This window comes from Scomber japonicus, chromosome 17 (genome assembly GCF_027409825.1).
Source record: "Scomber japonicus isolate fScoJap1 chromosome 17, fScoJap1.pri, whole genome shotgun sequence".
Taxonomy (NCBI): domain Eukaryota; kingdom Metazoa; phylum Chordata; class Actinopteri; order Scombriformes; family Scombridae; genus Scomber; species Scomber japonicus.
In genome coordinates this window covers 14,682,266-14,708,433 of record NC_070594.1, presented here as the reverse complement: position 1 = coordinate 14,708,433, position 26,168 = coordinate 14,682,266, and the positions used below count along the sequence as shown (strand labels likewise).

Here is a 26,168-nt window from a genome sequence, read left to right as displayed (position 1 = left end):
CATGCTAAAAACAATGTCATTTCACTTTTTAATAATAAGGATTACTTTTGTATTAGACATTTCTTCTCCATCAAAACAGTTAAAGAACAGTTAAAGAAGTGAAAGTAAGTCCTGTCATTGTTTGAAGATTTTTTTTTTATTGCATTTACACATTACAACTATTACTACATTATGTTACAATGTGACTGGGTTCAAAGGTCAGTCTGCATGTTGACTCTGCTTGCTAATTTGACAAATTATATGTGATTTTATCATTACTTTAAAGATAATCAGTCTACTACCTACACTGTTGAAAACAATAAACAAATTTTGCTCCATTTATTGATTCATATGAAAACTTCCAGTGTACTGTGTGTCATTCTCAGCTCTAATTCAGTCCAATAGCGCTTCCTGGTGGTGATATGATATAACTAACCGTGTCAGTTCAGAAAGTACAAAGCACCACATGCATCATTTTCAGGCAAAATAAGTGAGTATTGTCGGCATTTGAAATAATACATGGAAAGTGGTTGGAAATTTAAAACAAATAACTGTAAATGAACACTTTAACACTTTCAGGTGAGAGACATGTTTGTAACCTTCCATTGTAGCTACTGGAGAGAGCATCCATACAAAGATATGTTGCCAGACAGAGAGAGGCAGTTATATCTTAAAATTTAGCTAATTTGTCCATTAGTTTCTCATGCAGTCATAGGGCCAGAGCAATCTGAAAATTCGGTGCCCATCTGCAATTTGTGGCATTAGGGTTTCCTGTTAATGGTTTACTGAAAGGGAACAAACACCCTTTTTATTGCATTTCTGAAAATATATTTTAATGGCTAACAAGTGGACTGAGGATAACTGGGAAACCCCCAGGTTGTAGCTGATATGCAAGAAAACACAATTTATGCAAAAGTTTTTTATTTCAACACAAAACATAACATTTACTTAACAAAAAAAAACACACACATTTGGAATTACTGTAGGTGATGGCATCAAATAAGACTGACATCCAAGAAATTTTCAAAAGCAAGACACAAAGTGCCATTTCACCCACCATGGAAAAGCACAATAAAACCCTCTGCATGTTATTAACATTATGTATCTAAGCTACAGTAGGTCATGATTGTCTGTGGAAAAGCAAGTCACACACAAACTCACAAAACAAAACACAAATGCAGAATGTAACATCCTGTCAGGGAGATTTCAGTATAACATTTTAAGTGAAGCCAATGACACAAATCAGCTTTACTCGTGCCATCATATGAAAACAGAATGTCTACAATACATTCTGGTTATAACTGCTTTAAAAAAAAAAAGTGTCCCATTTTTTCTTACATAAACTGTACCAAAGTCCAGACAGGACTCACCAGTAAATACTGCTTCCTCGGTACATGTACAGTAAGTTCACAACACTGCCTTTTCAAATAAGCATGAATGAAGGTTTGACAACACACCAGCAGTGGTTCCCAAACCTTTGGATGGGTGCAGAGGGTGGGTGGGGGTGGTGTTCTACTGTTAACACCCCAACACATGAGCCCCTTCAACTTCTTTTAGAACTTTGATCGTTTCTGCACTACTTTCTTATTATTAGTAGCATTTCTTATACCCTTGTCTACTTCCTTTAGTTTAAAACTTCTACCTCACTGCACTAGTGACTTGTAACAGCTTTAGCCTTAATGCTTTAGCTTTAGCTATATCATGTACGTAGCCATCGTATACATATTTAAGACCCTTGTGCAGAGTTCTTGTTTAAAACGATCTGTTAATGTGTTTGGGTGGGGTGGAAAGGCATCCAAAGGGGGGGAGGGGGCATGACAGGAAAAGTTTGGGAACCACTGATTTACAGTAACAATGATCTCCTTGACAGTAACACTGGACTGTTACCAACAATGCATAAATACCGTGTTTCATTCTGTGTAAAGGATTCTTGTTTATAAATTGTCACATTTGAGCACCATGGTATCCTAGCAACTGCAAGGATACAGAAAACAGACGCAGATTAAAAATGTCACAGCGGTCCAAAAGGAATGATAGTCAAGGCCCCGTTTCCTCTTAGCGCTGGATATAAATTTTACCAAGCTTGACAAAACCTGTGAAAGATGGCATAACATAACACTGAGCCTGTCCAGATATAAAATAGGAATGTCACTGTAAAGTCTAAACACAAGGAGAGGAGAAGAGCTGGAAGGAGAATTTTAAACAAACATTACTCAGGTTCCCCCACTATTGAGCTTGAACTGCAGAGCTTTGGAAAATACTCTGGGAGAAACATCTTCCAAATTGTACTCAAATGCATTTAAATCAGAGGGAAAAACATCTGCCGCCATCCAGGGATTTCAGATGTTTGGTTTAAATGAACATGTGCTTCACATACACATACTGTACATGTACTACACAGTATTGGCCATCATCAATCTTGCTTTGGCTTCTTGCCGTTTGCGAGTGGTGAGGTAGAGAAATGACTGAGCGGCAGACCTGCTGTTAGCTGACTTACGGTCGAGATTGCATGTTGATGGCATTTGCATCTGGAGTGTTGCTTGGCTATATGAGAGGTAGAGGATCTGTTCGCCTCACACAGGAAACTGCCCTGAGCCTGCTAATGCACTGAACTGTGTGTGTATGTGTGTGTGAGACAGAGAGAGAGAGAGAGAGAGAGAGAGAGAGAGAGAGAGAGAGAGAGAGAGAGAGAGAGAGAGAGTGTTTGTTCCTGTGTGTGTTGGATTCTATCTGAGAGAAAGGTTGATGTGTGTGAGCATGTCAAACAGTCATATGTATATGTACAAATATATATACTGTGTGTGCTGAGAGGAATGTTCAGGGCGTTACACTTCTCCATAAGCCGAGGCTTTGTCCTTTAACAGGTCCAGACACAAGTGACAGCTCCAGCTCCCTGTAAAGAGAGAGAGAGAGAGAAAGAGAGAGAGAGAGAGAGGCTGAAATCTGTGTGTCCCCTGCACTTTTCCATATATAGCTTTCGCCTGTAGCCTCTCTGAAATATACAGTACATGACTTTTCTTGTATCAACCCGCTGATGTATAATAAAAAACTATGAGAGTGGCTCTTAGCTGCTGTACCTTCAGGAGGCTGGGTCATCGGAGGCTTCAGGCAGTACATGTGGTATCCTCTGTCACAGTCATCACAGAACAGCAGCTGGTCCTACATGGGCAGTACACAGTAAACATCTTGAATATTGTATGATATATGGGAAAGACAACTATAGATAAATAATATAATAGATACTCTGAAGTAAGTATGTGAATTACAGCAGTAAATATTGCCATAGCAGCATTCATCAGCTATAAAAGATGCATGGAACTTTATACTGTTTTCACAGCATCACGGGACCGCTAACAGTGTTTCAAAAGAGCCAAATCATCTGTCCTCAACCTATTTTGAAACTACTGTATACATTTAAAAAAAGAAAAAGAAAAAATATTTTCAAATGTTAAAGTCCGTGTAAAGTAAGAATAAATATGTGTTCTGAGTTTGACATACCACAGAAAAGTGTGTTGTTAACCACCCTGCCAAATTTGAATGATTGAAAAAATCGCCAAATATATGAAATTAGGCTTCAAAGTTGTGTAAAAAGCAGCCCCTTTCTCTGCTCCCAAGCGCTGTGGGCGCCGAGTTCGCTGAAACCCTGCCCCCTACCAAGTGTCACCTGTCAATCAAAGTCACCATCTCTACCAGAAACATGGACGCTAGGTCTGAGAGCTTTCTGCTGCTAACTCAGCGGCTAACTCGGCGGCTAGCTCGGCTGCTAGTTCGGCGGTTAACTCAGCTAACTGGCTAACTGTAGACTGTAGTAGTAGTAGTGTGCACTGAATGTATTTGCACCTCTACAGCAGCAGGGGTGGGTTTATGCTAATCACCGCTGCGTGATTTTCAGACCCGCGAATTAAATCATCAACACAGAAATCTTGAAACAGAGTTTGTGAAGCCAAGCTCCACAATTCAAATTTAAATGGCATAAATGCTTTTTACACCTTTTTTAGAAATACATTTATGACCTATTTAATGTGTTTAGATGTCTGAATTCACTTTACACGGTCTTTAAGCAGCAAATAACGTAATATTATGGAGGGGATTTTATCATTCCACTCCACACTGGAATTTGTGATTTGCTCTTGTTCCTTGAGTTGGATGTTTGAGCATCACAGTACAAAACATCATATGTGAGGCGATTATCAAAATCATCTGTCGAATGCAGAATGTTTATCTGACCTCACCTTAAATCAGAGTTTGTATGAATGTACCTTCAAGCATGGTTTGTAACATCATAACTAGTTTGAATTGGTCAATTTTTCAACTATGTAAAGGGGAAACATGAAGCCTCTAGTGCAAATAAACTGAAAATGGGGTTGTCAGTGAAGCAGGACACATCTTGTGTCATTCAGTGAAACGTTTGAAATGAAAAATAATATCTATTTAATAGATTTGGGATTTTTTTTTAGTGAGGGAGAAGGAGTAGATGTAATTTTAAGGATTTAAACATTAACTTTTGAGAGGAAGGACATCAGACACAAATGATCAGAGTAATTTCATGTATCTTAAAACATGTCTGGAGGAAGTCTTTAATGTTTTATTACCTTGTAAAGCACTTTGGACCAGACCTACATTAAACTACTATTTATGGTTCATGGTAATTTACAGCCTAATAAACTAATAATAAAAAGCAAAAAAGTATATTCTTCAGGCTAATCAAGTGTAACTTATTATTGTTGAACCTGGAATGATAAAAACCTTTAGTAACAGGATGATTTATCACATATATGCTTGGCAAGAAAAGTTAAATTCAATGTGATGTATTGGCCATGGCAGGCTGAATGTTGGGTGTGGAAAGGTCAGTCAAATTTGGCTAGCTTGAAAGCCAGTTCAAAGGGAAATCTAGACATTACATTTGAACACAACATTTCTGGAGCCACAGAGGATCACACTATACATACATCGTTCTCTGAAGTGCCACAGATGCTGCAAGACTTGCACTCGATGCACTGCCACTGGTATGTCCTCACTGCCTGCATCATGTTATCAGTGAACTGCAGGCATGTGGGGTGACCTGTGGAGGGAAGGTGAGGAGAGATGAAAATAGTGAAGAAGGAAAGGGTCACAGAGTGGATCTCTGGATATGTTTGCAAACTAAAATCTAAAGTATTTACTACATAATCATTCAAAGACATGTGGCAGAAGCTTTGAATTTGTGCCTACAGTAGACATGGACACAAATATAAATGCACATCTAAATAGATTTACAACATCCATCAAAAGCTGATTTCCATCATCTGTAACTGATTCTAGTTGTCATCTGATGTAAAATGTTTTTGTTTTTGTTTTATAAATTATACAGCGGAAATGAGTGAGTCAAAAGGAAAGTCAAGCTGAAGTAATTTAGAAAACAATATTTCTGCCTTCATTCAGATGGGAAAAAAAAGGTTGTCGATAACTTTATAAGAGACATCAGTAAATGTTAAATGTGTCTGTGATTCAGACTTCTGCAATTGCAACCCATGGTGTTGACAGTCCATACAGCTGGATGAAATTTGCATCAGAAAGAATGCAGCCACAAAAGACAAGTGATTATATGTCTGGAAAACAAGTAATGTTTTACCATCTTCTCATAAGTCTGCAGCTGTTGCAACATATCTACTGAATGTTATTTGGTGTATGTGAAGTACATATTTTTAACATCTACTGCCAATTTTTATAGCATCCCCATAGCATCACAATTATGTTTGCATCTCATGCACACAGTATCAATAGGGTATCAATGAGCCATGAATGAGCCATAATCAAGGGAGAACTGATTTATATCTGGACTGGGAAACCAGCCAGAAACACTGAACACATTCCCTATCAGCATCTGGTGGGTGAATAAAGAAACGTTCCAAGCTGAAGCTGCGATCTGTCTCCCCAAATGAAACTGTGGAATTATGGTCAGGGAGAAATTAGCTGTGGCAGTTGAATAGATGGCCTATCAGCTTTAACGGATACCACTTAGCAGCAGGCAGTAGAATGTCCTCAAAGTCAGACAGGAGCAATGGGATGCCGATTGGCTCTTACCTCTCGGCTACCTGTCCTCTTAGCCAATGGAGTGACTCAAGAGTCCAACGTTCATCCCTCCCCATGCCACATTAGCAGCAACTCATATTCATTTTGCCATGGAAAACTCATTTCATTTATTCCTTTTTCTCTGGTCCACAGTGTGTGCTATCAATCTTTTCAGTCCAGAGTTAACAGGAACATAGCTGTCAAATTTATGATCTTGATTATCAAACGCAAGCCAAGTCAAAAGTGAGTGGATTATTTTTTTTGTTCATGAAAAATGGAAAAATGTCTCAACTTATCAAACTGTAAAATCCACATGAGCATAATAAAAAATGGCAATATCCATCAAAGATGAAACTTCCAAGAAAAAGCTGGCTTTGCGTATGAATATATCCTGCATCTCTTCCAAGAGGTCAAAATAAATCCGTTGACTTTTCTGGTAGAAGTGCCCTAAAGTTGAGACACTTGTAGTCCGTTATGTGCCTTCAAAGTCTTTCAGTGCTCCACTAAAATAAAAACATCTTTTCGGAAAATGATTTATATTGCAAAAAACTCCAAATAGTAAGAAAGTCATTTTCTCAGCTGTCATCCGCAGCCTCATCGTCTGAAAACAAAATGTCTTCCAGCTCTGCGTCTTCAAAGCCATGAAACGTGGAGGCCTCGCTGTCTGATGTGCTGCCGAACATTTCTTCTAGAGCACTCAGCTTCCTCCCATCCTTCTTCACTCCTCCTCTTCCAGCTACCATGAAAACATCAGCGTCAGAGCAACACAGAAAAGGCCACACACTCTTGCAGCTGTCCTAACAAACTCTACTGTGGCAAAAAAAAAAAAAATTCACTTGCTGTAATGCAAACCCTGCTCTCTTATTGCATAGGACGGTTGAGCTGATCCCATAAATGTTTTTGCTGAGATATCCAGAAGAGGTGGAGTTGGCTAGCGTGGGGAAAAAAAAGGGGGGAAAAGAAACAAAATATGCAGCCAAATGTGCCATAAGGTAATGCATGAGAACTGAGGAACAAAAGAGTGAAGGCATGTTGTCTAAAGGCAGAAGTCCTTATTGATGGACGAGGCTGACATGGAGAAGCATGCAGGATGGAAGCAAGCAGCGGATCCTATGAGTCGATGTTATTTTTAAATGGAAAATTGCAAAGAGTTTCAGCAGTTGGCTCTTGATTCTCATGGTCAACAAGGCTCATTGACAACCCACTGAAAAGACACGGTAGCAACATATAAGCTCAATTCACTGTGTACCATAAATATCTGGTGAAATCTATATCATCAGTTAAAAGACACAAGTCAGTTTGAACAAAGATGACTTTGAATAACTATTGACATGAAGGCATCCTTTGTATTTCAGTGATTTTATACCAAATAGACCAAACTGTATGGACATGATTGTGAACTGTAAAGATCTAACTAGACTTTGTAATAATGGTATTGTGACTGATTGGCTTTCTATAAGACATCACCCAAAGAAATTACATGATTATTGATCCACGTTTGGTGCAGACTGTTAAACTGCATCATATTTGTGGCCATCATTTCAGTCCACGTAGAAAAGTTAAACATCGCAAGGAAGCGAGGAATACACATGAACAAGATTGTGAATAAAAAGGAAGCAAAGGGAAACAAAAATGAGATGTATAGTAGACACAACTTAAAGTATGAAGTAAGAGTCTAGCAAACAACTAATTTCTGATAGTCCTCATTATCTCTTAACAACAAATTGTATTTTCTTGTCATCACTGCTAATGTTATCAATGCTCTCATCCCAAATTATATAGAATAAGACACCACTAAAGTTTTAGGGCTTAAGTTTTATAGGCTCATTTGTTTTCTTGCCAAGAGTTAGATGAGAAGGTCAATACAATCCTCATATCTGCACATTAAATTTGAAGCATCTGCACCTAGTGGAGACTTGGTTTGTTGTAGGGATTAAACAAACAAGGTGCTCATTTGTGAGCTTTAGGAGTTACATTTTAACTGTTTGTAACAGCTGATTGTAGCTTCATTTTTACCAAACAGACATGGAAGTGGTATCAGTCTTTTCAACTAACTCTTGGGAGGAAAGCAAATAAGCATATTTTGCTAAATGTTACATAACTATTTCTTTAATAGTGGGGCAAACAAAGAACCTGAATGGAAAGTTGTGGAGACTCACCAGAACGTCCACAGTCAGAGCAGGACACCAGCTCCTCAGCCTGCCCTGTTTTCCTGTTGGAGCCCTGGTCTCCGAGGCAGAAATCACAGTAGTCGTTGGGAATGATGACACCATCTGGACCCTTCTGAGCTGTCGGTAGGAACAGACACATTTAAGGAATATATACATATACATGGGACAGTGTATCATAAAAAAAACATATCTGTTGGAATGTTATTTTTGCACTGAAGGGCTGCTGTCAGGAAAAATATAATGACATTTTAGCACTACCACTTCCTATTATACTCAATTGCAGCTGCTTACGTTTGTGGTTATCGGAGCTGTGTGGAGGAGACGGGGTCATCTCTGCTTCCTTTTCTTCCTCTCCCTCCTCTTCTGCGAGGTGAGTGTGGGTGTAGTGGTAGCTCAGGCCAGGTCGGTTCTTGTAGCGTTTTCCACAGACTACAGATAAAATATCACAGATCCTTTAGAAACACACAAAACCTGGTGAAACGTAGAGCACCAAATATACTAGATATATATAGAGAGTCTGCTCAAAATCAACAGTTGTCCCTGCCTAAATGGAAATAAAACAGAATGTGTGGAGGATGCCAGAGATGATTTGGAGTTTCATGTTTGATGGTTTGCCTCAGTTACTTTATATATGAACCAAATCATAGACAGCAGAAAACTAACCAATACATCCACCCCAAGCTGCTTTATGCAGAACTCAAGTTGTCAATTTTACTTTTACAAGGAAGTCCACTGAAATGTCTGATAGATATTGGAACATGGCAGAATGGGGCGTATGAAAGCATTTTCCTACAGCTGCTTTAACAACATTGGCTTTCTTAGCATAATTTTTCTTACCCTTTACACTTAAAACACTGCTGTTGATTATTACAAGTACACAAACACAAGGCTGACGCTCAAAAAGCATCTTTTTTACATGTAACAGGAGTGGACTGGAAGCGTTTTGGGTGCTATAAATACAAAACTAGCACAGACTATCAATCTAGTTTACGGTTGTTCTTGGGATCAAAGAAAACTTTTCAAAGTGAGCACATTAGAGCTGTAGCCATCATAGAAGTTTGTCATTATGCATCTTTCCCGCCTCTGTGTTACAGCCAATTCCGCAGCCATTTTTGTCTCAACTTTAGCATAACCAACATCCAATCCCATGGTTAAAAACAAGCTAGGTTCTTAATTTTCCATGACATTTCTTTCAGTGTAAAAACTTCTACAATGGCTACATCTGTGGATCAGGTCACAGCTACAGTATCCTAAGAAACATGCATCCCTCAGTGCGGAATTAGCTGAGCTGGTGCTAAAGCATCACTTGGCGCATGCCTCGCAATGAGCAAGCATTAAGGCACATGATATAGCGTTAGTGTCATGCAATGCTTGCACTGAATTCAGGTAGGTTGCCGTACTAGTATAAAGCATGTAAAGCATTAGACATCTCTGAAGGATTAGCATTCAGCTAGCCATTCCCACACCAGATGCCAATAAGCAAAAAGGCCAATCATAAAGACAGTTCATGGAGCCCCTAGAAAGACATGATGGCGATAGATTCAGATACCTTCTTCAGCCTTTTTTGAGTTATGCTTTTGTTTGTATCTATCTGGAACAGAGAAGACACAAAAGCAAACAATAAAGGAAAGACAGAACAAGACACAAAACGAGGATGAGATTCATTTGTTTGGGGTTCATTCAGCGTGCCTATCTCTATCCACATCCCCACTGCAATCCATTCCATCTGGATTTTGTCCAAGTATGAAAGTTGCATGCTAGTCAGGTTTGGATTGACAGCAAAGTCTTTCTTCATGCTGCAGAGGACTGCTCTTAGGAACAGAAGGAGAGAGGGCTATCATTGAAAGATGAGAGAAAATGATTTGTCTGCTAGATTTTTGAGCAGGCATGTGGAGAAATGTTTCCATAATAATTTGGAGCTAAGGTTAGGTTGACAATACAATAAGTCTTTGCTTATAGCCACCACAAGCTTTTAGAAACATTGTGACTTTTTCTGAATTTAGGATAATGAACATGTAAAACACAAAATAATGATACAAAGAAACATGATGGCACATGATATACAGTGGGGAGAACAAGTATTTGATACTCTGTCGATTTTGCAGCTTTTCCCACTTACAAAGCATGTAGAAGACTGTAATTATCATAGGTACACTTCAACTGTGAGAGACGGAATCTAAAACAAAAATCCAGAAAATCACATTGTATGATTTTTAAGTAATTTGCATTTTATTGCATGACATAAGTATTTGATACATCAGAAAAACAGAACTTAATATTTGGTACAGAAACCCTTGTTTGCAATTACAGAGATCAGACGTTTTCTGTAGTTCTTGACCAGGTTTGCACACACTGCAGCAGGGGTTTTGGCCCACTCCTCCAGATCCTTCAGGTTTCGGGGCTGTTGCTGGGCAACACAGACTTTCAGCTCCCTCCAAAGATTTTCTATTGGGTTCAGGTCTGGAGACTGGCTAGGACACTCCAGGACCTTGAGAAGCTTCTTACGGAGCCACTCTTTAGTTGCCCTGGCTGTGTGTTCTTCAATCTTCAATGCTCTTACTGAGGGAAGGAGGTTGTTGGCCCCATCCATCCTCCCCTTAATACGGTGCAGTCGTCCTGTCCCCTTTGCACAAAAGCCTCACCTAAGAATGATGTTTCCACCTCCATGCTTCACGGTTGGGGTGGTGTTCTTGGGGTTGTACTCATCCTTCTTCTTCCTCCAAACACGGCGAGTGGAGTTTAGACCAAAAAGCTCTATTTTTGTCTCATCAGACCACATGACCTTCTCCCATTCCCCCTCTGGATCATCCAGATGGTCATTGGCAAACTTCAGACGGGCCTGGACATGCACTGGCTTGAGCAGGGGGACCTTGCGTGTGCTGCAGGACTTTAATCCATGACGGCGTAGAATGTTACTAATGGTTTTCTTTGAGACTGTGGTCCCAGCTCTCTTCACGTCATTGACCAGGTCCTGCCATGTAGTTCTGGGCTCAACTTCCTCATGATCATTGATGCCCCACGAGGTGAGATCTTGCATGGAGCCCCAGACCGAGGGAGATTGACCGTCATCTTGAACTTCTTCCATTTTCTAATAATTGCACCAACAGTTGTTGCCTTCGCACCAAGCTGCTTGCCTATTGTCCTGTAGCCCATCCCAGCCTTGTGCAGGTCTACAATTTTATCCCTGATGTCCTTACACAGCTCTCTGGTCTTGGCCATTGTGGAGAGGTTGGAGTCTGTTTGATTGAGTGTGTGGACAGGTGTCTTTTATACAGGTAACGAGTTCAAACAGGTTTAGTTAATACCGGTAATGAGTGGAGAACAGGAGGGCTTCTTGAAGAAAAACAGGTCTGTGAGAGCCGGAACTCTTACTGGTTGGTAGGTGATCAAATACTTATGTCATGCAATAAAATGCTAATTAATTATTTAAAAATCATAAAATGTGATTTTCTTGATTTTTGTTTTAGATTCCATCTCTCACAGTTGAAGTGTACCTATGATAAAAATTACAGACCTCTACATGCTTTGTAAGTGGGAAAAGCTGCAAAATCGGCAGTGTATCAAATACTTGTTCTCCCCGCTGAAAAAGGGAGGCAATTGTTCTTCTCTCTTACTGTCACAGACGTAAGGTTTGTCCTGGTCATCAGCATTAACAGGTTCTGTTCTCCTCCGACTGGATCCTCGGTTCTGAAATGTAATCCAACAAATATTTTAATAATCCAGTGTTTTAATGATTCAATGCAAATTCAGTATGTTTAGGATTTAATACCAAATAGCATACTGTATGTCATTTAGCTGTAAAATTAATCAATTAATTATTAATTAAACAGGGACTGGTAAGTGATATTAAGCACAGACAGAATACATTAATCTTCCTTGATTTAGTGGTTGCAACATGCTGTAGACGTTTTTCTTTTAATGGATTTTGTATTAACAAAACTGTGTTATTATTCTCGTCTGCACCACACACAGATACAGTGTGTGTGACTTTTCACATCCTGCCTTTGCATCTGACACTCACTTTGCCTCTGTTTCTGTTCTTTCTCTTGGGAGTTTCCAGTTCGAAGTCTTCGTCATCATGGAAACCATCTCCGTTTTCATCTGCCTCCAGAACTCTCTTCAAAGCACAAACACACATATACAGAAAGAGGTTAGATGAAGTTTGAAGATGAAAGAAAAGTGGATGAGTAAAACATGGAGGTGTGGGTTAATGCTCAGTTGCATGCTCTAATTTCAGTCTAAAGGATATCATACAAGTGTCATACATGACTACTTTTATTTCTCGAGATCTTACAAAATTAGGTCATTACAGTGAAATCATGCTGTAGAGTTGATTTAGATGAGGAGACCATCCATTCATTTCAATCACAGTTTTATATTTAAAGACTGTGTAAAGTGAATTGAGACATTTTCTTCTAAACACATTAAATAGGTCATAAATGTATTTCTAAAAAATGTTTAAAAAGCATTTCAACCATTTAGATATGAATTGTGGAGCTAGGCTTCACAAACTGTGTTTCAAGATTTCTGTGTTCAGGATTTAGTGGACGGGTCTGAAAATCACCTCTGCGTTACGTAACGCGGCAGTGATTGGCATAAACTCGCCCCTGCTGCTGTAGAGGTATAAATACATTGAGCGCACACTACCAGTGTTGCCAACTTGGAGACTTTCTCGCTAAATCTGGTGACTTTCCAAATGCTCTTAGCAACTTTTTTTTCTCAAAAGCAGCTAGCGACAAATCTAGCAACTTTTCTGGTGTTTTGGAGACTCTGAAGTGAAAGCACGTATCACTTCTCAGTTACTATCCTCAACGAGAAGCGAGTGCAGCCGTGAGCCCCTCCCCCGTCCCAAAGCACTCATAGGCAGTCAGGTTCAGTCCCAGCTACAGTCAGAGCAGAGAGGAGACCCACACCACTCCGTGTCCAGATTGCAAATAAATCGTGCATGCGCCATGGGCAACAACGCCATTTAGCGACTTCTAGCGACTTTTAGGACAGCCAATAGCTACTTTCCTTACTGAGGAGTTGGCAACGCTGAACACTACTCCTACCATAGTCTGTTAGCCAGTTAGCTGAGCTAGACACCGAGTTAGCCGCCGAGCTAGAGGCAGAAAGCGTCCATGTTTCTGGTAGAGGTGGTGACTTTGATTGACAGGTGACACTTGGTAGGGGGCGGGGTTTCAGCAAACTTGGAGGGCACACCCACAGCATTTGGCAGCAGAGAAAAAGGCTGATTTTTACACAACTTTGAAGTCTAATTTCATATATTTGACGATTTTTTTTAATCATTCAAATTTGGCAGGATGGTTAACAACACACTTTTCTGTGGTATGTCAAACTCAGAACACATATTTATTCTTACTTTACACAGACTTTAATAAAGATTTCCAGGGTGTGATGTTTTTACAACAATACAGAACAATACACACAACTTTAATTATGGTTGAGCAAAAAACAACCCAATATACCTGTATTTCCAGCAAGGTCTCTTCTTCTTTATTGATGTTGTTTTTTTTCTCCAGTACGTTTTCCCCCCTCAGGAGGGCCTCTAAAGCTGTGGCCTCCCCTGGGGGTACCTCACGCTTCGGGGCCAACTCTGCTTCTGTAGAGGTGGGGGCAAGAGAGAGAGAATAAGAGAAAGACATTACGTTTTGGATGCACAAAGTGTCACTATAGTGTGGATGAAAGGCCAACGGCTAACAAGGAAGGCTGCCAGATTTAACATCAGTAAAAAAAAAACTACAGTGCACCAGGGGCACAGGAAGGAAATAATGAACTGAAAAAACCTGCTTATAGGCCTAAATTACATCTCCAGTATCTCACTCTTTATTTTTTTGCCTCCTCCAGTGTACTTTATCTTTGTTCCTTTTTCTCTTTTCATTTCCGTGGGGTTGAACTTGCAGCAGTGGCTTTAGCATTAACTCCTCTTTTGAACTTTAATGCCAGGCTGAAAACAGAATGAAAGTGGGGATGTGATAACACAGACGGGGCATGAGCAGTGCTACTGATGCTGTAAGACACTCTTATTGAATGCAGAGCTGCTATACCTCTCTATTCCTCTCTTCCTTCTCTCATTTCTTTGCTTTGATTTGTGTTTCTTCAACAAATCTTCCTTCATTTTCTCTACTCTTGTCAATATTCTTCCCCCTCGCCTTCCCCTCTCTCACCTCGTCACCACTCCTTTGACTCTCCTGACACCAGTTGTGGGGTGGGAAGTTAAACATGACTGCGCTTAGACTGAGAGCTCATTGCTTTTACGCTTTTTATCTACAAATTCAAATGTATACAAACAGCCCTCAGTGTCCCTCAGGGCTCTCATGTACCTCTTTTTTTTGGACCGTGATCAAATTAAACAGGGAGGCTTTATACTTAAGGAAGCAAAATGGCTGCTGAAACACAGCTGTTGACATGAGCTGTGACATGAAGACAAATGCAGACGGTGTAGATAAAAAAAACAAGGAATTCAATTCCTGTTTTAAACTATTTCAAGGTATTCTTGTGACAGAGTCTTCTGTGTACCTTCACACACGCAGACAAACCTCTGTGCTCAGGAAGCATTAAATAAACATAAAACATTTCCAAAAGCCCCAAGAGGGGACCACTCACATTCCTCTGTCATGTTATGATAGATATCTGAGCCAAACTGCAGAACTGGATCTCTGAAAAACAAAACTTCTACTTGTTCGCCCTCAGCTACACTTGTGTTCCTACTCTTTTTAACCTTCTTTCCCTTTATGTCATTTGGTAGATTGATCAGTTGTTTGCTGCTCTGGGGAGTTTCTTCTCCCTTTTTTCTAAAAATTTAACAAACAGCAGGTCAAGATTAATTTATAGAAACCCAACGTCCCCCCATGAGAGAGCACTTGCCAACAGTTGCAAAGAAAAACTCCCCTTTAACGGGAAGAAACCTTAAACAGAACTGGGCTCAAGGTAGGCCGCCATCTGCCTTGACCGGTTGGGTTGAGAGAGAAAGAGGAAAGGAGAGAGGGGAGAGGGGGGAGAGAGACTTAAAGCTGGATTGAGTATTATATTGCGTCTGGAAGACAGTGAAGGGGAAACAATGGTGTGGCAAAGCAGAAACAAAGACATGCCTTTATTTCTCCCCCTTATCAGGTTCCTGGGGCATTCCTTTGCTAAAATCCCCTATAACACACACATATGCATGCATGGATGCACTGGCACAGGCACACACACACGCACATGCACACACACACACACACGCACACACACACACACACACACACACACACACACACACACACACACACACACACACACACATGGAAAAAAAGCACACACTTCCACCTCATAAGAATAACTTACATTCTAATGCCTCATGGACAAATGATTATAGAGGCCCAGTTAGGGTGCTCCCGTACTGCTACGGTGAGGGAGAGTCATATGTGGGGGTGTTTGTGCGCTTTTGTATGTGTGTGTGTGTGTGTGTGTGTACTGCCAGAGAACAGTGAGAGGAGGCATTGATTCAGGGGAGAGAATGAACTTGGAGACCTGGCGAGAGAGACGGCCTAACCAGAGCCAGATGGTCAGATAGCGAACATTAACGCCACTCAAAGCTTGGTGCAGCTACACAAGACCAACATACACACGCACACACATGCACACAACATTACATACATTACATGTATGCAGAGGACGCACCAGTTTAAGTGACTTTGATTGTATAACTGTGGGTCGATACTGCGGAAGCAATGACTTTCACTGTGCATGCATGTCACTGTGTGTGGTTTGTGTGTTGTTGTTTGTCTTACCTAATCGAAGCTCACACAGGCGGAGCTGTGGATCGAGGGGAGGGTGGAGTCGCCTCTTTTTTCTCCAGCAACGAGCAGGGTAGGTATACATCTGTCCTGACGCCTGGCCTGGACACACACACACATAGACACACATGCATATATATGAAGAGACACAGGCACGCAGAAAGAATTTTAACAACCACTGGCAAGCTTACCATTTCAACAAAACTTGCATTGAGATCCCGCCACACACACACACACACACACACACACAGACAAAATACACACAGTGGATTGGCGTTGCTTTCCTGTCACTTAATATATCCTGATTTCAGTGCTCAGACTAATGGTCCATAAATCCAGAGAAATCCTACTCTTATGGCCAGACTGTTTGTGACTCATACCTTGGAATTTGGTTGACTATGTTTTGGGCCTTTTAATGTCTTGTTTGCACATAGGTGAGTGGTGGGAGGCAAAGAAAACATCAGTGTAGAAAAGTTGTTCAATGTTAAAGATGGTTATTTAGAGTTTTACTCCAATAACCAATTTAATAATTTAGTTTCACCTCTATTCCAGCAAAATATGCCTCTTGTATCATTTAGAATATATACTTAGAGTAGAGTATTTTGGTCCTCTTGTCTAATATCATTCCACCATTAGCTTGTCAGAGGACATAGTTAGAGGAAAAGAAGACAGTGTTTTTTTTCTGTCAACATGAGTAGAGAAACACAAATCAAGACAAGGAGGGGGAAGGATAAACCCAGAATAAATGCATATAATGTGAGTTAGGTCTGCCACAAAGTATAGGGTGTGGCCTGAAGGGCTTTGCATACTAGATGGAGAGCAGTCTATTTGTGTCCAGTTCTCAGTAAAGAGCAGATTGTTCCCTTCGGCTGTACAGGCGACCCAGATGTGCAGAGCGTGTTCTGACTGCTCGTCTCAGGATAAATTGGCAAGTGGTCACTCATAAAATATACAAAAGAGGGGATGACTATAAGTTCATCCTTTTCTATCCATCCACATTTAGAAAGCGAAAAATTGTTTGACATTTTAGGAAATGCGCTAAGCCACTTCCTTTCAGAGTTACATGAGAAGATTGATACCACTCTTATCAGTCATGCTATCTAATTCTCTGCTAGAGAGCGATTTAATGCATTTCCTAAAATGTCAAAAATATTTCTCTCATATAAGTACAAGTGGTAACTTATAACATGGATGAAAACAGATCGACAGTATTTAGAACTTTGACTTGTATATTTGTAAAGTAGTATCACAAAACAGGTTACTTCTCACCTGGCTGGCGGTGTCGCTTTTCCATCCAGATGTAGCAGTTGTTCTGTGCTACACCAGTTTGTGAGTCCAGGAAGGGCATGCGCACACTGCGCTCAGCACACAGACGGGCATTGTAGCTGCGACAGTGCTCGATGGCCTCCCTATAGAACTGGTCACCAAGCCTGAACACAGACAGACAGACAGAAAAGGTAGCAGGGAAACAGTCAGACAAACAAGAAAGAAGATAGACAGAGTATAAACAAATGAATTTAATGTAATACAACAGGCTCATTGTGATTTACTTCTACAACTGCCCCATTCATTCAACATCTGCATTAAATTGAAAAAATATCCCTTTGTGGAACTCAAGTTACCAACAAGTAACATTATAGTCTTATTTCTGCCATTGATCCAAGTTATTTTCAGCATACTGCTTCGATTTCTGCTGTCTCTGTACTGTGAGTGACCGCTACCAGCTAAACGCTAACATTTTTGGATGGTTAATGGCAATAACATGTGCTGGGCGGCTGATGATTTGGTATGGTCTGCAAATCAAGTACCAGCAGGCCTTATCTGCCCTAGTTAACTCTAACTTAATGTAACACACCCAGACATCTCTGGAGCATTTTGGTTATTATTTAAAACCAAAAATAACATGAAAACAGCTGAGCTAAAAAAGGAATATTATAATGGCAAAGCAAGACGAGGGCTGCAAGGAAGGAAACATCGATGGACCATAAGAATAGATGAAATGCCTTTATCCTGCCAAATTGATAGATGAGTGAAGGTACTGGATCGAAGTCCACACAACAGATGGGTTACACACACATTCACACATGCACACAATTGACTAGCAAGACGGTATAAATCAGGATGTGTGTCATCAATAACCTCCACAGTCTCACTCCAGAGAGTCCAGATTTCTGCAGCTAAGATCATTGGAGTCAGATGGAATGGACCAAAATGAACTCACTTTCATCATGTTTTTCATGCTTCTTTACTAAAATGAAAGAGGACGCTATGCTGCTCACCCTGAACAGGTGATCCTGGTAATTACATAACTGAAAATCAGAGGGGATGACTGATCTGCTGAGTAGTCTTAACAGTTTAATATTTAGTTACCATAGTAAATGAGACCACCAAAAAGGAGAATTTGCTGTTTGTATTTCCTGTGTAAGAATTTCCTGTCACCAAATTTCCAGATTTCTTCCAAATTGTAGCCATCATAATTAGTGAGAGGGAGGTTAAAACTTTTGAAAAGGCGCCACTCAGATCTCTTGCAGTTTGGGGTATACTCAAAGCACTATAATCTCATCTGTCTTCCTGTTTATGAGCATAAATGTCTGTCTGCTTGCCAGTCATCCTGTCTCCCTGACTGGGCGAGCAGAGATGGGCGCTCTGTGGACTCTCTACACAGATATGTAAAGAATGCCAAGCTGGACAAAGACCAGCACTCTGGTCACACTGAATCTCACAAAGATGTGCAGTGTGTTTGGAGGTGGAGGGAGCGGAGGGTGGATGGAGGAAGAGGATGGGGGGAAGGGAGAGGGGTCAACGGTTGGAGTGAGTAGCAACTGGGAGAGGGCCAGGTATTGCATTTAGGAGATCAGGCAAGGCAAGTTTATTAGCAGCTTTCAACAAGACTAAAGTATTTTAAATAAAACATAAAAGACATTAAGAGAAGATATAAACGATTACAGCTGCAATAAATAGTAAATGAATGGCTTAGTCCATCAACAAAAAATTAATCACCACACATTTTCTACAACTGATTATTGTTTCGAGTAAGACAAAGTTTTTTATAAGACAAAATGTTCAAATTCTCTGATTCCACCTTCTCAAATATGAATATATTTTGGTTTATTTAGTCTATTTAGTCTATGGTGTATTTAGTCTTGAGGTATGTACTGTTGGTCTGGACAAAACAAGACATTTGAAAACACCACTATGGACTTTGGGGTAACAGATTATTTGTATATTTTATAGACAACAAATAACTAATTGGTTAACCGACAGATTCATCGATAATACAATTAATCACTAGCTGCATAATACACAATATACACAGCAGAAAATGCTGTGTATATTGTGTATTATGCTCATATTGGTGAATTATTGCCAGCACACTGAGAGTTACACTACAAGTGCATCTGGATTTATCTTAATCTTAAAAACTTAATCTAAAGAAAACATAGTACATTTCATTGCAGACAGATTATCTTATTTATAGATACAGCAGACATGTGGCTGCATTTAATAGACAAAACACTGGTATTACACAGGACAGTGCAGCTGCCTTGGTCATGTTGTATTATCAGGGATAGGCATTTAATCTGATCAACAGTGTCACAAATCAAACATGTACACAATAGCCCAGTGATGTGTGTATCCATGTTTTTTGTTTTATTTTGATTTCTGCATCTTCAGTGTGACAGTGTATGTACAGTATAATGTCTGGGGCTTAAACATGTGGTGGTCACTGCCTGAGGTTCTTGTAAGAGACACATCGATATGAGGACTGCAGCTGGTGTTTTCGGTGGTCCCCGTGTGTTTTTACAGTATGACAAACCAGCAGTCGCAGTGATCCAGTCATATCCATATCTGCCAAAAGATACTTCCTGTCAAATAACTTGCATTCCCGGGGATGAAGCGTTATCACTGCTGTCAATATTTGTTGTTTGGTTGTGTGGGCCTGCAGATCTTTTCGTCTGTATGTCTGTCCCTGTCTTTTCCTCCTTCCTCGTGTCATCCCATGTCGCCATTTTTGTTTCTGTCCCAATTCCAACAACATCGCATCTGCATAACATCCCTGGGTGGCTTCATAAACTCTTACATAATTGAGTGTTCGTGCCTGCTTGTTTGCCTGTGTGCCCTCATGTGCATTTGTCTGTGTAGTATGTTCATGTGTTGGGTTAAGTGAGAGTAAAGAGACAGTGTGTGTATATGCCCCTAAGACCATCTGTCTATGGGTTGCATGCCCTAAGATATCCTCCCCCTGGCCACTCGCCCCCAACATGATTCAACCATCAGAGATTGTACTGTGCTCCTGTTTGTACCCATTAGTCGACTGTATGGCTGATCCTAGTTATTGTGCTTATATAAGTGGAGTTTTGCATGTTAGGAACACACATTCCTCTTGGTCAACAGCTTCCTGGATACTGATGGAATCTGCAGTTGCTGAGCGCGCGCGTGTGTGTGTATGTGTGTGTGTGTGTGTATGTGTGTGCGCACTTGCGACCACTGTGATTGTCTCAATTGCTCCCATACTAGTGCACAGAGAAGCTTTGTGTGGATCAGTCACACCACCAAGTGCAGAAGCAGCCATGGGCAGAGCACCATTTCACCAGCTCATGCTAATCATTTACAGGTCACTGTTTTCAGATATAAGCTCACAGAGATGGATGGGGGAGAACTTAAATGAGCAGGACCCACTCAGCATTTCAATCCCCTCTTTTATTCTGTGTTTGGACATCAAGGTCTACCACCCTCACAGGTGCCCATGAATGATTTATCACAGCCAGAGGGAGACATCGGACAGCTGAGGTGCTAATTGAATTTGCACTGAACTTCGAAAGTGGGCCAATAGGATCACGTGCGCACACACACACATACTCCCAAAGAGCCAGTTGAATCCCAAAGAAGAGCTTATGGACATTATGAATATTCAAACTTACACTTAAGCCTCTCTGTGGAGAGAAGCAGGGGGAGTGGAAGCTCTATTTTATCCGTCTTTCTGTTTAGATGTCTGCTGTTATTCCTCTCCATTAATCTTACTTTCATCTACAGCATATTTCTGTCAGTTATACATTACTCACAGCACATTCTCTTCCTCCTAAATAGAATAATGAATCAATGGAATAACACATCAGTGGCATAATAAATCACAGTCATATACTTCTCTCCACATTTGTGTTCATCTGTCCACTGACGTCTACACACATATTCCTTACTGTTTCAACAAGCTTTGACAAGTGATACATGACACGTCTTAGTTTCCCCTAATGTGGTACTAATGTGGTTATTTTAGAGCTGAAATGATTAGAAACAACAATTTTGATAATTGAGAGTTTGAGAGAAAGATTAGTGTCTGTTTGTTTTGATTTATGTCAAGTTTTTCAGGGATGAGGATTTGATTATTTTCTTTGTGGAACATGTTAATAAACTGAATACCTTCGGGGGTTCAGCTGTTGCTCCCATTAAACAGGCAATTTAAATCACTTTAAACTCTGTGAAATTATAATGGCCATGATCAGCCATTAATCAATATAGGAAATCATTTGTTGCAGCCCCACATTATGGGTATCATTATTTCTGTTTCTCTGTATAGGTTTAAAGCTACATAAATGTTGCTATGTGGCAGGAAGCGTTGTGGCTCAGTTTGCCATAATCACAACACTGCTACTGATTTTAATGAACTCTCTACATCAAGGGAGGTTATAGGGTCTAGATTATGTCCGTAAAGACAGTACAGGCCGTGAGGAGATTGACAATCAATTCAGGAGACGACAGACAGATGAGTACTTCATCAGTCTCTGGCAATGTACAAAAAGGTTTTATGTTTGATTGCACTTCAACAACCACAAACTAATTTAATATCATTTCTCCAACACAAAATGAGACCCCTGATTAGATTAACTGGTCAGAGTGCTTTTTGTTAGAAGTGGCTGTGCGTGTGTGTGTGCTGGCATGTTTGCAGGTGCTTGAAGAGCTATGGTAGAGTTAAAATACTGCTTTGTCTCTGCAGTTATCACATTCAAAGGAGATGCTATGATTTGTACCTTCAATTACATACATTTTTGAATCATTACGCGAACATATAAAAGATGTAAAACCTGCTTGAACCTGCCGCAAGATGCATGAGGACTGTACTCAGTAACTAAATAAAACATCACTCAGGCAACTAATTCTTTCACAATTCAGATATGGCTTGACATTTATTGCTTCATACACATCTTTCTCATGAAGCTCCTATGATCTGCCCACTAGAAGTTGTGTATATCATCTAACTGAAAGTGTTAGGGAGTGATGGGGGTTTACAGCAAATGCTAAGAAGATGAAGTCCACTTTTGGCTGGAAATGAGGCCCCAAAAAACTAGAGAGGGACTGAAACAGAAAATGAAGTGTGGGGCAGGGCAACAGCATGTGGGCACTGATTGGCGTCTTTGTGGCACTTTGTAGGCTGAGCGGTGGGTGAAGCAGAGAGCAGGGAGACGAAGAGGAGGAGGAGTAGCCAAGGAGAGAGAATGAGAGGGAAGAGGAGGGGTCCGGTTTGTCCCCGGGCACACGTGTTCCCTTTCAAACCCTGTCACACTCATTTTCTCTCAAACACACACACGGATGTGTGTACGCACGAGCGCACACTCGCATACACACACATACACACACACACACACATACACACTTATCCGTGCACAAACAGATACACAAAGGGAAGAAAAGAGAAAGGTGCTGAGTGCAGTAGGAAAGGGGGGGGGGGTTAGGGGAGAGGTATAGAGCGAGCGGCTAAAGAGGAAGGGGTGTTGCAGAGGGGAAACCCTGATTCAGATGCTGCAGTTGTTTTGCTCTGGAGGGGAGGTAGAGAGGCCGAAGGCTGATGAGGTAAGGGGTGGAAGGTGGAGACGTGGGCTGAACGATAACTCAGTCCAACTCAGCATGGTGTCACTGGAGGAAAGCAATATATTTCACATGTGAAGAATAACATGCATTCATATCTTGCCACTCCACCACTCCCCCCTTCCCCCAAAATGTTCCTGGCCACTTAATTCCCCATGCCTGGAAACCATTCCCGGACATTCCCATTCCCTGGGCTCGGATAGACAAAGGCCAGGGTTCGCCCCTGTGCTGAGGGTGTAGTATAAATATATGCAGTAAATGCAGCCAGACAGACAATCCAGTCCCCCCCCCCCCAAACACACCCCACCTCCATCACTCACTCATGCTCCCTCTCACGCAAATTGGGGGAGGGGCGCATGGCTACACAACCGCCCACGCATGCAACACACACAATAAAAACACACAACCCCAAACGCATTGACCCACCACACCATCTCCTTTACATTTTCCCAAATCTCTGCCCACATCCTTTCAATCCTTAAACAAACACAGCCGGGCGACTTTCCACCTGAGCTCTGTCGTTCATTCTGGATCCAATTCCGTGATAAGAAAAAAGGTGAAAGCACACAAATATGCACATAAACACATCTCTGCACACGAATCCCACAGCTCATTTGAATATTTCTCGTGTCAGCTCCTCATTAGAAGCCATCCCACATGGCCTCCTAGGTTTCAATCACAAAGAGGGTCTTTGTAAATAAAAAAATAAAAGAGAGAGAGAGAGAGAGTTTAAATAAATCAAACTAAATATGCATGGTTAAAAATGGCTGTGTGTGTGTGTAGTAAGCCAGACATATTTACTACCAGCTGCTGACGTTTGTAATTCATCTCTCAAAGCTAAACACTGGCAGAAGAGCTGGCTAGATTATTACCACGTCCTTATTGACTGCATATGATTTACCAGCCACATCCTGAGGACAGATGACAAGTCGGCCCCATTGTTTCGAGCAGGCACCGCACTGAAAAGTAGACCAAAATGACTCACATGTGTCTTAATATTGGCTCTTGCACAATCATTTCATATACATTTTTTGGACAGTTGGTCTGTTTTGGTAGGTGGAGTCTTTCCTCTGACTTACACACTAACACATTGTTTTCCCTTTTTTGCAAAAAGCAGTAGGATGGGGGGGGGGGGTGGTGGGGGGTGAGGGGTCTGTCTGAGAAAGTCATATATGAAGGGGCAGATGGGGCTCCCTCCCTCCATCTCTGCGGATGCCCCAGAATCAGTGTGTCTTTCTTTCCATGTACCCCTCTTTTCCTCTCTCACTTAACAGATGGACCCAGGAGAATACTGGGACGCTCCTAATCTGCTGCTCTACATGCACAACTGAAGACACACAACAACAAACGCACATATACCTAAATTCCCTACAGCTTAATCTGTTTTCATAGAATACAACAGCTTAAAGCCATTCATGCCAGGCAGTAAGAGCTCCATTAGTTTTCACTTCACCAAATGGGACATTTCAACCTCCTTCTCTTTCCACTGAATATTAATTCAAAAAACATATATATTATTTTCACATTAATCAAGCTGTGAGATATTCAAATTCAAACCTGCTTTATTGGAATGAATGTCATAACAACAACATCACCAAAGCATCAAGAATCATTACACAAAATAACACAACATAAAGATTGATATATATATTAATTATACATGCTTGATTTGTTTTTCAATATATTATGACACAGTATTACAAAACTGCCTGGAGTGAAAGCAGACAGATGCTATATGGTTCACAGATCATCAGATCAAATTTTGTAAAGCCTTTAATACCAAATTCCTGCGAAAACGTGGCTAAAAACATTTATGTGCCTTCTTGCACAATAGATGTGATAACTGTCCAACTCTCCAAACATTCCACATGACCAGCGGTAAACATCTGCTGTCAGCCAGCAGGAAGACAGACTTACACACAGTAAAATAAGCTGAAGGTTATGTTATATAAATCTGGGCTCATTCCAATAAGTGTGACTCCATTAAATGTCCGGTAATAAGTAGGGTTTGTAATTAGATTTCATTTTTTTATGGTTGATCATAAATTGCTCATGCGCCCACTTCCAACACCAGGACTCCCACTGATAAAAAGTAATCAAATTTAAACGTAAAAACTTCTGCATGGCGTTGATACTGTAAAATAACATATTTTGCATGCATTTGAACGCACGAGCCGAGTATTGAGATTGAGCGAGAGCGACAGAGAGTCCCGCTCTCAATGTGCGCTTTGTGACATGAATTGCATGAAATTATCTATGCAAATACACTCGTCCAGCACTGACAAAGAGCCCTGCATGCAAACTTCTGTCAACCATGTTTATAAAGCACAATGTGGACAAAGGCAACTTTTTGCCTAAGTGAAAGTGCATGTGAATGAGAGAGCAGACATATGCGCGCGAGTCGTTTTTCCCTGCAGATTGTGCACGAATGCATGTTTGTAAATGTGTATTACACAACCCACTGTATCCCTCATACAGTACCTGCAGACAACAAACACACGGAGATTGACCAAGTACATAGCAAAGTGTTACATTTGTGATTCTTATTCAAACGCACGTTTATATCCTATAGCCTGTGCATCATAAGCGCAATCACTACATGCAAACTATGCAATAATTTCTTTAAATATTAAAAATGTACTTACGATTTTAGAGGATTATGAATGACAGTCGCCATTTTCCAGCAGGACTAGTAACGTAATATTCCAAATCTCGGTGTAGTTTGGGACCCTTATGGAAAAAACACAACAGCCAATGCGGTCCTGATCACTGTGCTCCCACCAATACAACACTAGCATCGAGACATTAGGCGTGGCTTCTGAGAAAACTGTCAAAACCACCGTCCCAGTACTCAGCATAGTAGTAACCTCATGAAAAACAAGTATTTTATTTATCTTATTTTTTAATAAAAAAGAATAACACATTTCAAAATAAGAATATCACGAGCTGTGCCGTTTCTTCTTTCTATAGATGGTTCACCAGCATTTAATAGCAATAAATAATTAATTATAATGGTAATAATAATAATAATAATAATAATACATTTAATGCACCGCACTTTTCATTCATGGTGAAACACAAAGTGCTGCTTTATTAATAACATGGAACACACAATATAAAGAAAATAAGAAGAAGAATTAAGATGAAAAATCCTTTCTGAATAGAAAGACTAAGACCGTTTTGTTTTTCTTATTATTCTTTATTTTGTCCAAATCAATAGCGACTAAAATCCAAAGCAGCCTCTTTTTTTGATTATACATTTTGAGCTTGTACTTTAGTGTATTTTGAATGAAATAAAACAGACTTCCACATTATCATGATGATAAATTCA

General features: G+C 40.5%; 1 protein-coding gene across 1 annotated transcript; it reads right to left on the bottom strand.

Moving 5' to 3' along the window:
• Positions 1-1,509: 1,509 nt before the first annotated feature.
• Positions 1,510-25,514, bottom strand: dpf3 (double PHD fingers 3). Its single transcript, XM_053337344.1, has 12 exons — positions 25,483-25,514; positions 17,246-17,406; positions 15,971-16,078; positions 13,670-13,803; positions 12,223-12,318; positions 11,816-11,888; positions 9,751-9,792; positions 8,493-8,630; positions 8,190-8,318; positions 4,929-5,041; positions 3,057-3,138; positions 1,510-2,872 (listed from the first exon to the last, which is right to left on the bottom strand). The coding sequence occupies exons 1-12, from the start codon at positions 25,512-25,514 to the stop codon at positions 2,805-2,807; spliced, it is 1,176 nt and encodes a 391-aa protein (XP_053193319.1). The 3' UTR covers positions 1,510-2,804.
• Positions 25,515-26,168: the final 654 nt, after the last annotated feature.

Coding starts and splice junctions, on each gene's coding strand:
- dpf3 (XM_053337344.1), bottom strand. CDS start 25,514: ATGGCGACTGTCATTCATAATCCTCTAAAATC. Junction 17,407..25,482: donor ATTCATAATCCTCTAAAATC/GTAAGTACATTT, acceptor GTCTGTGTTCAG/GCTTGGTGACCAGTTCTATA. Junction 11,889..12,222: donor AGAACAGAAACAGAGGCAAA/GTGAGTGTCAGA, acceptor ATTACATTTCAG/AACCGAGGATCCAGTCGGAG.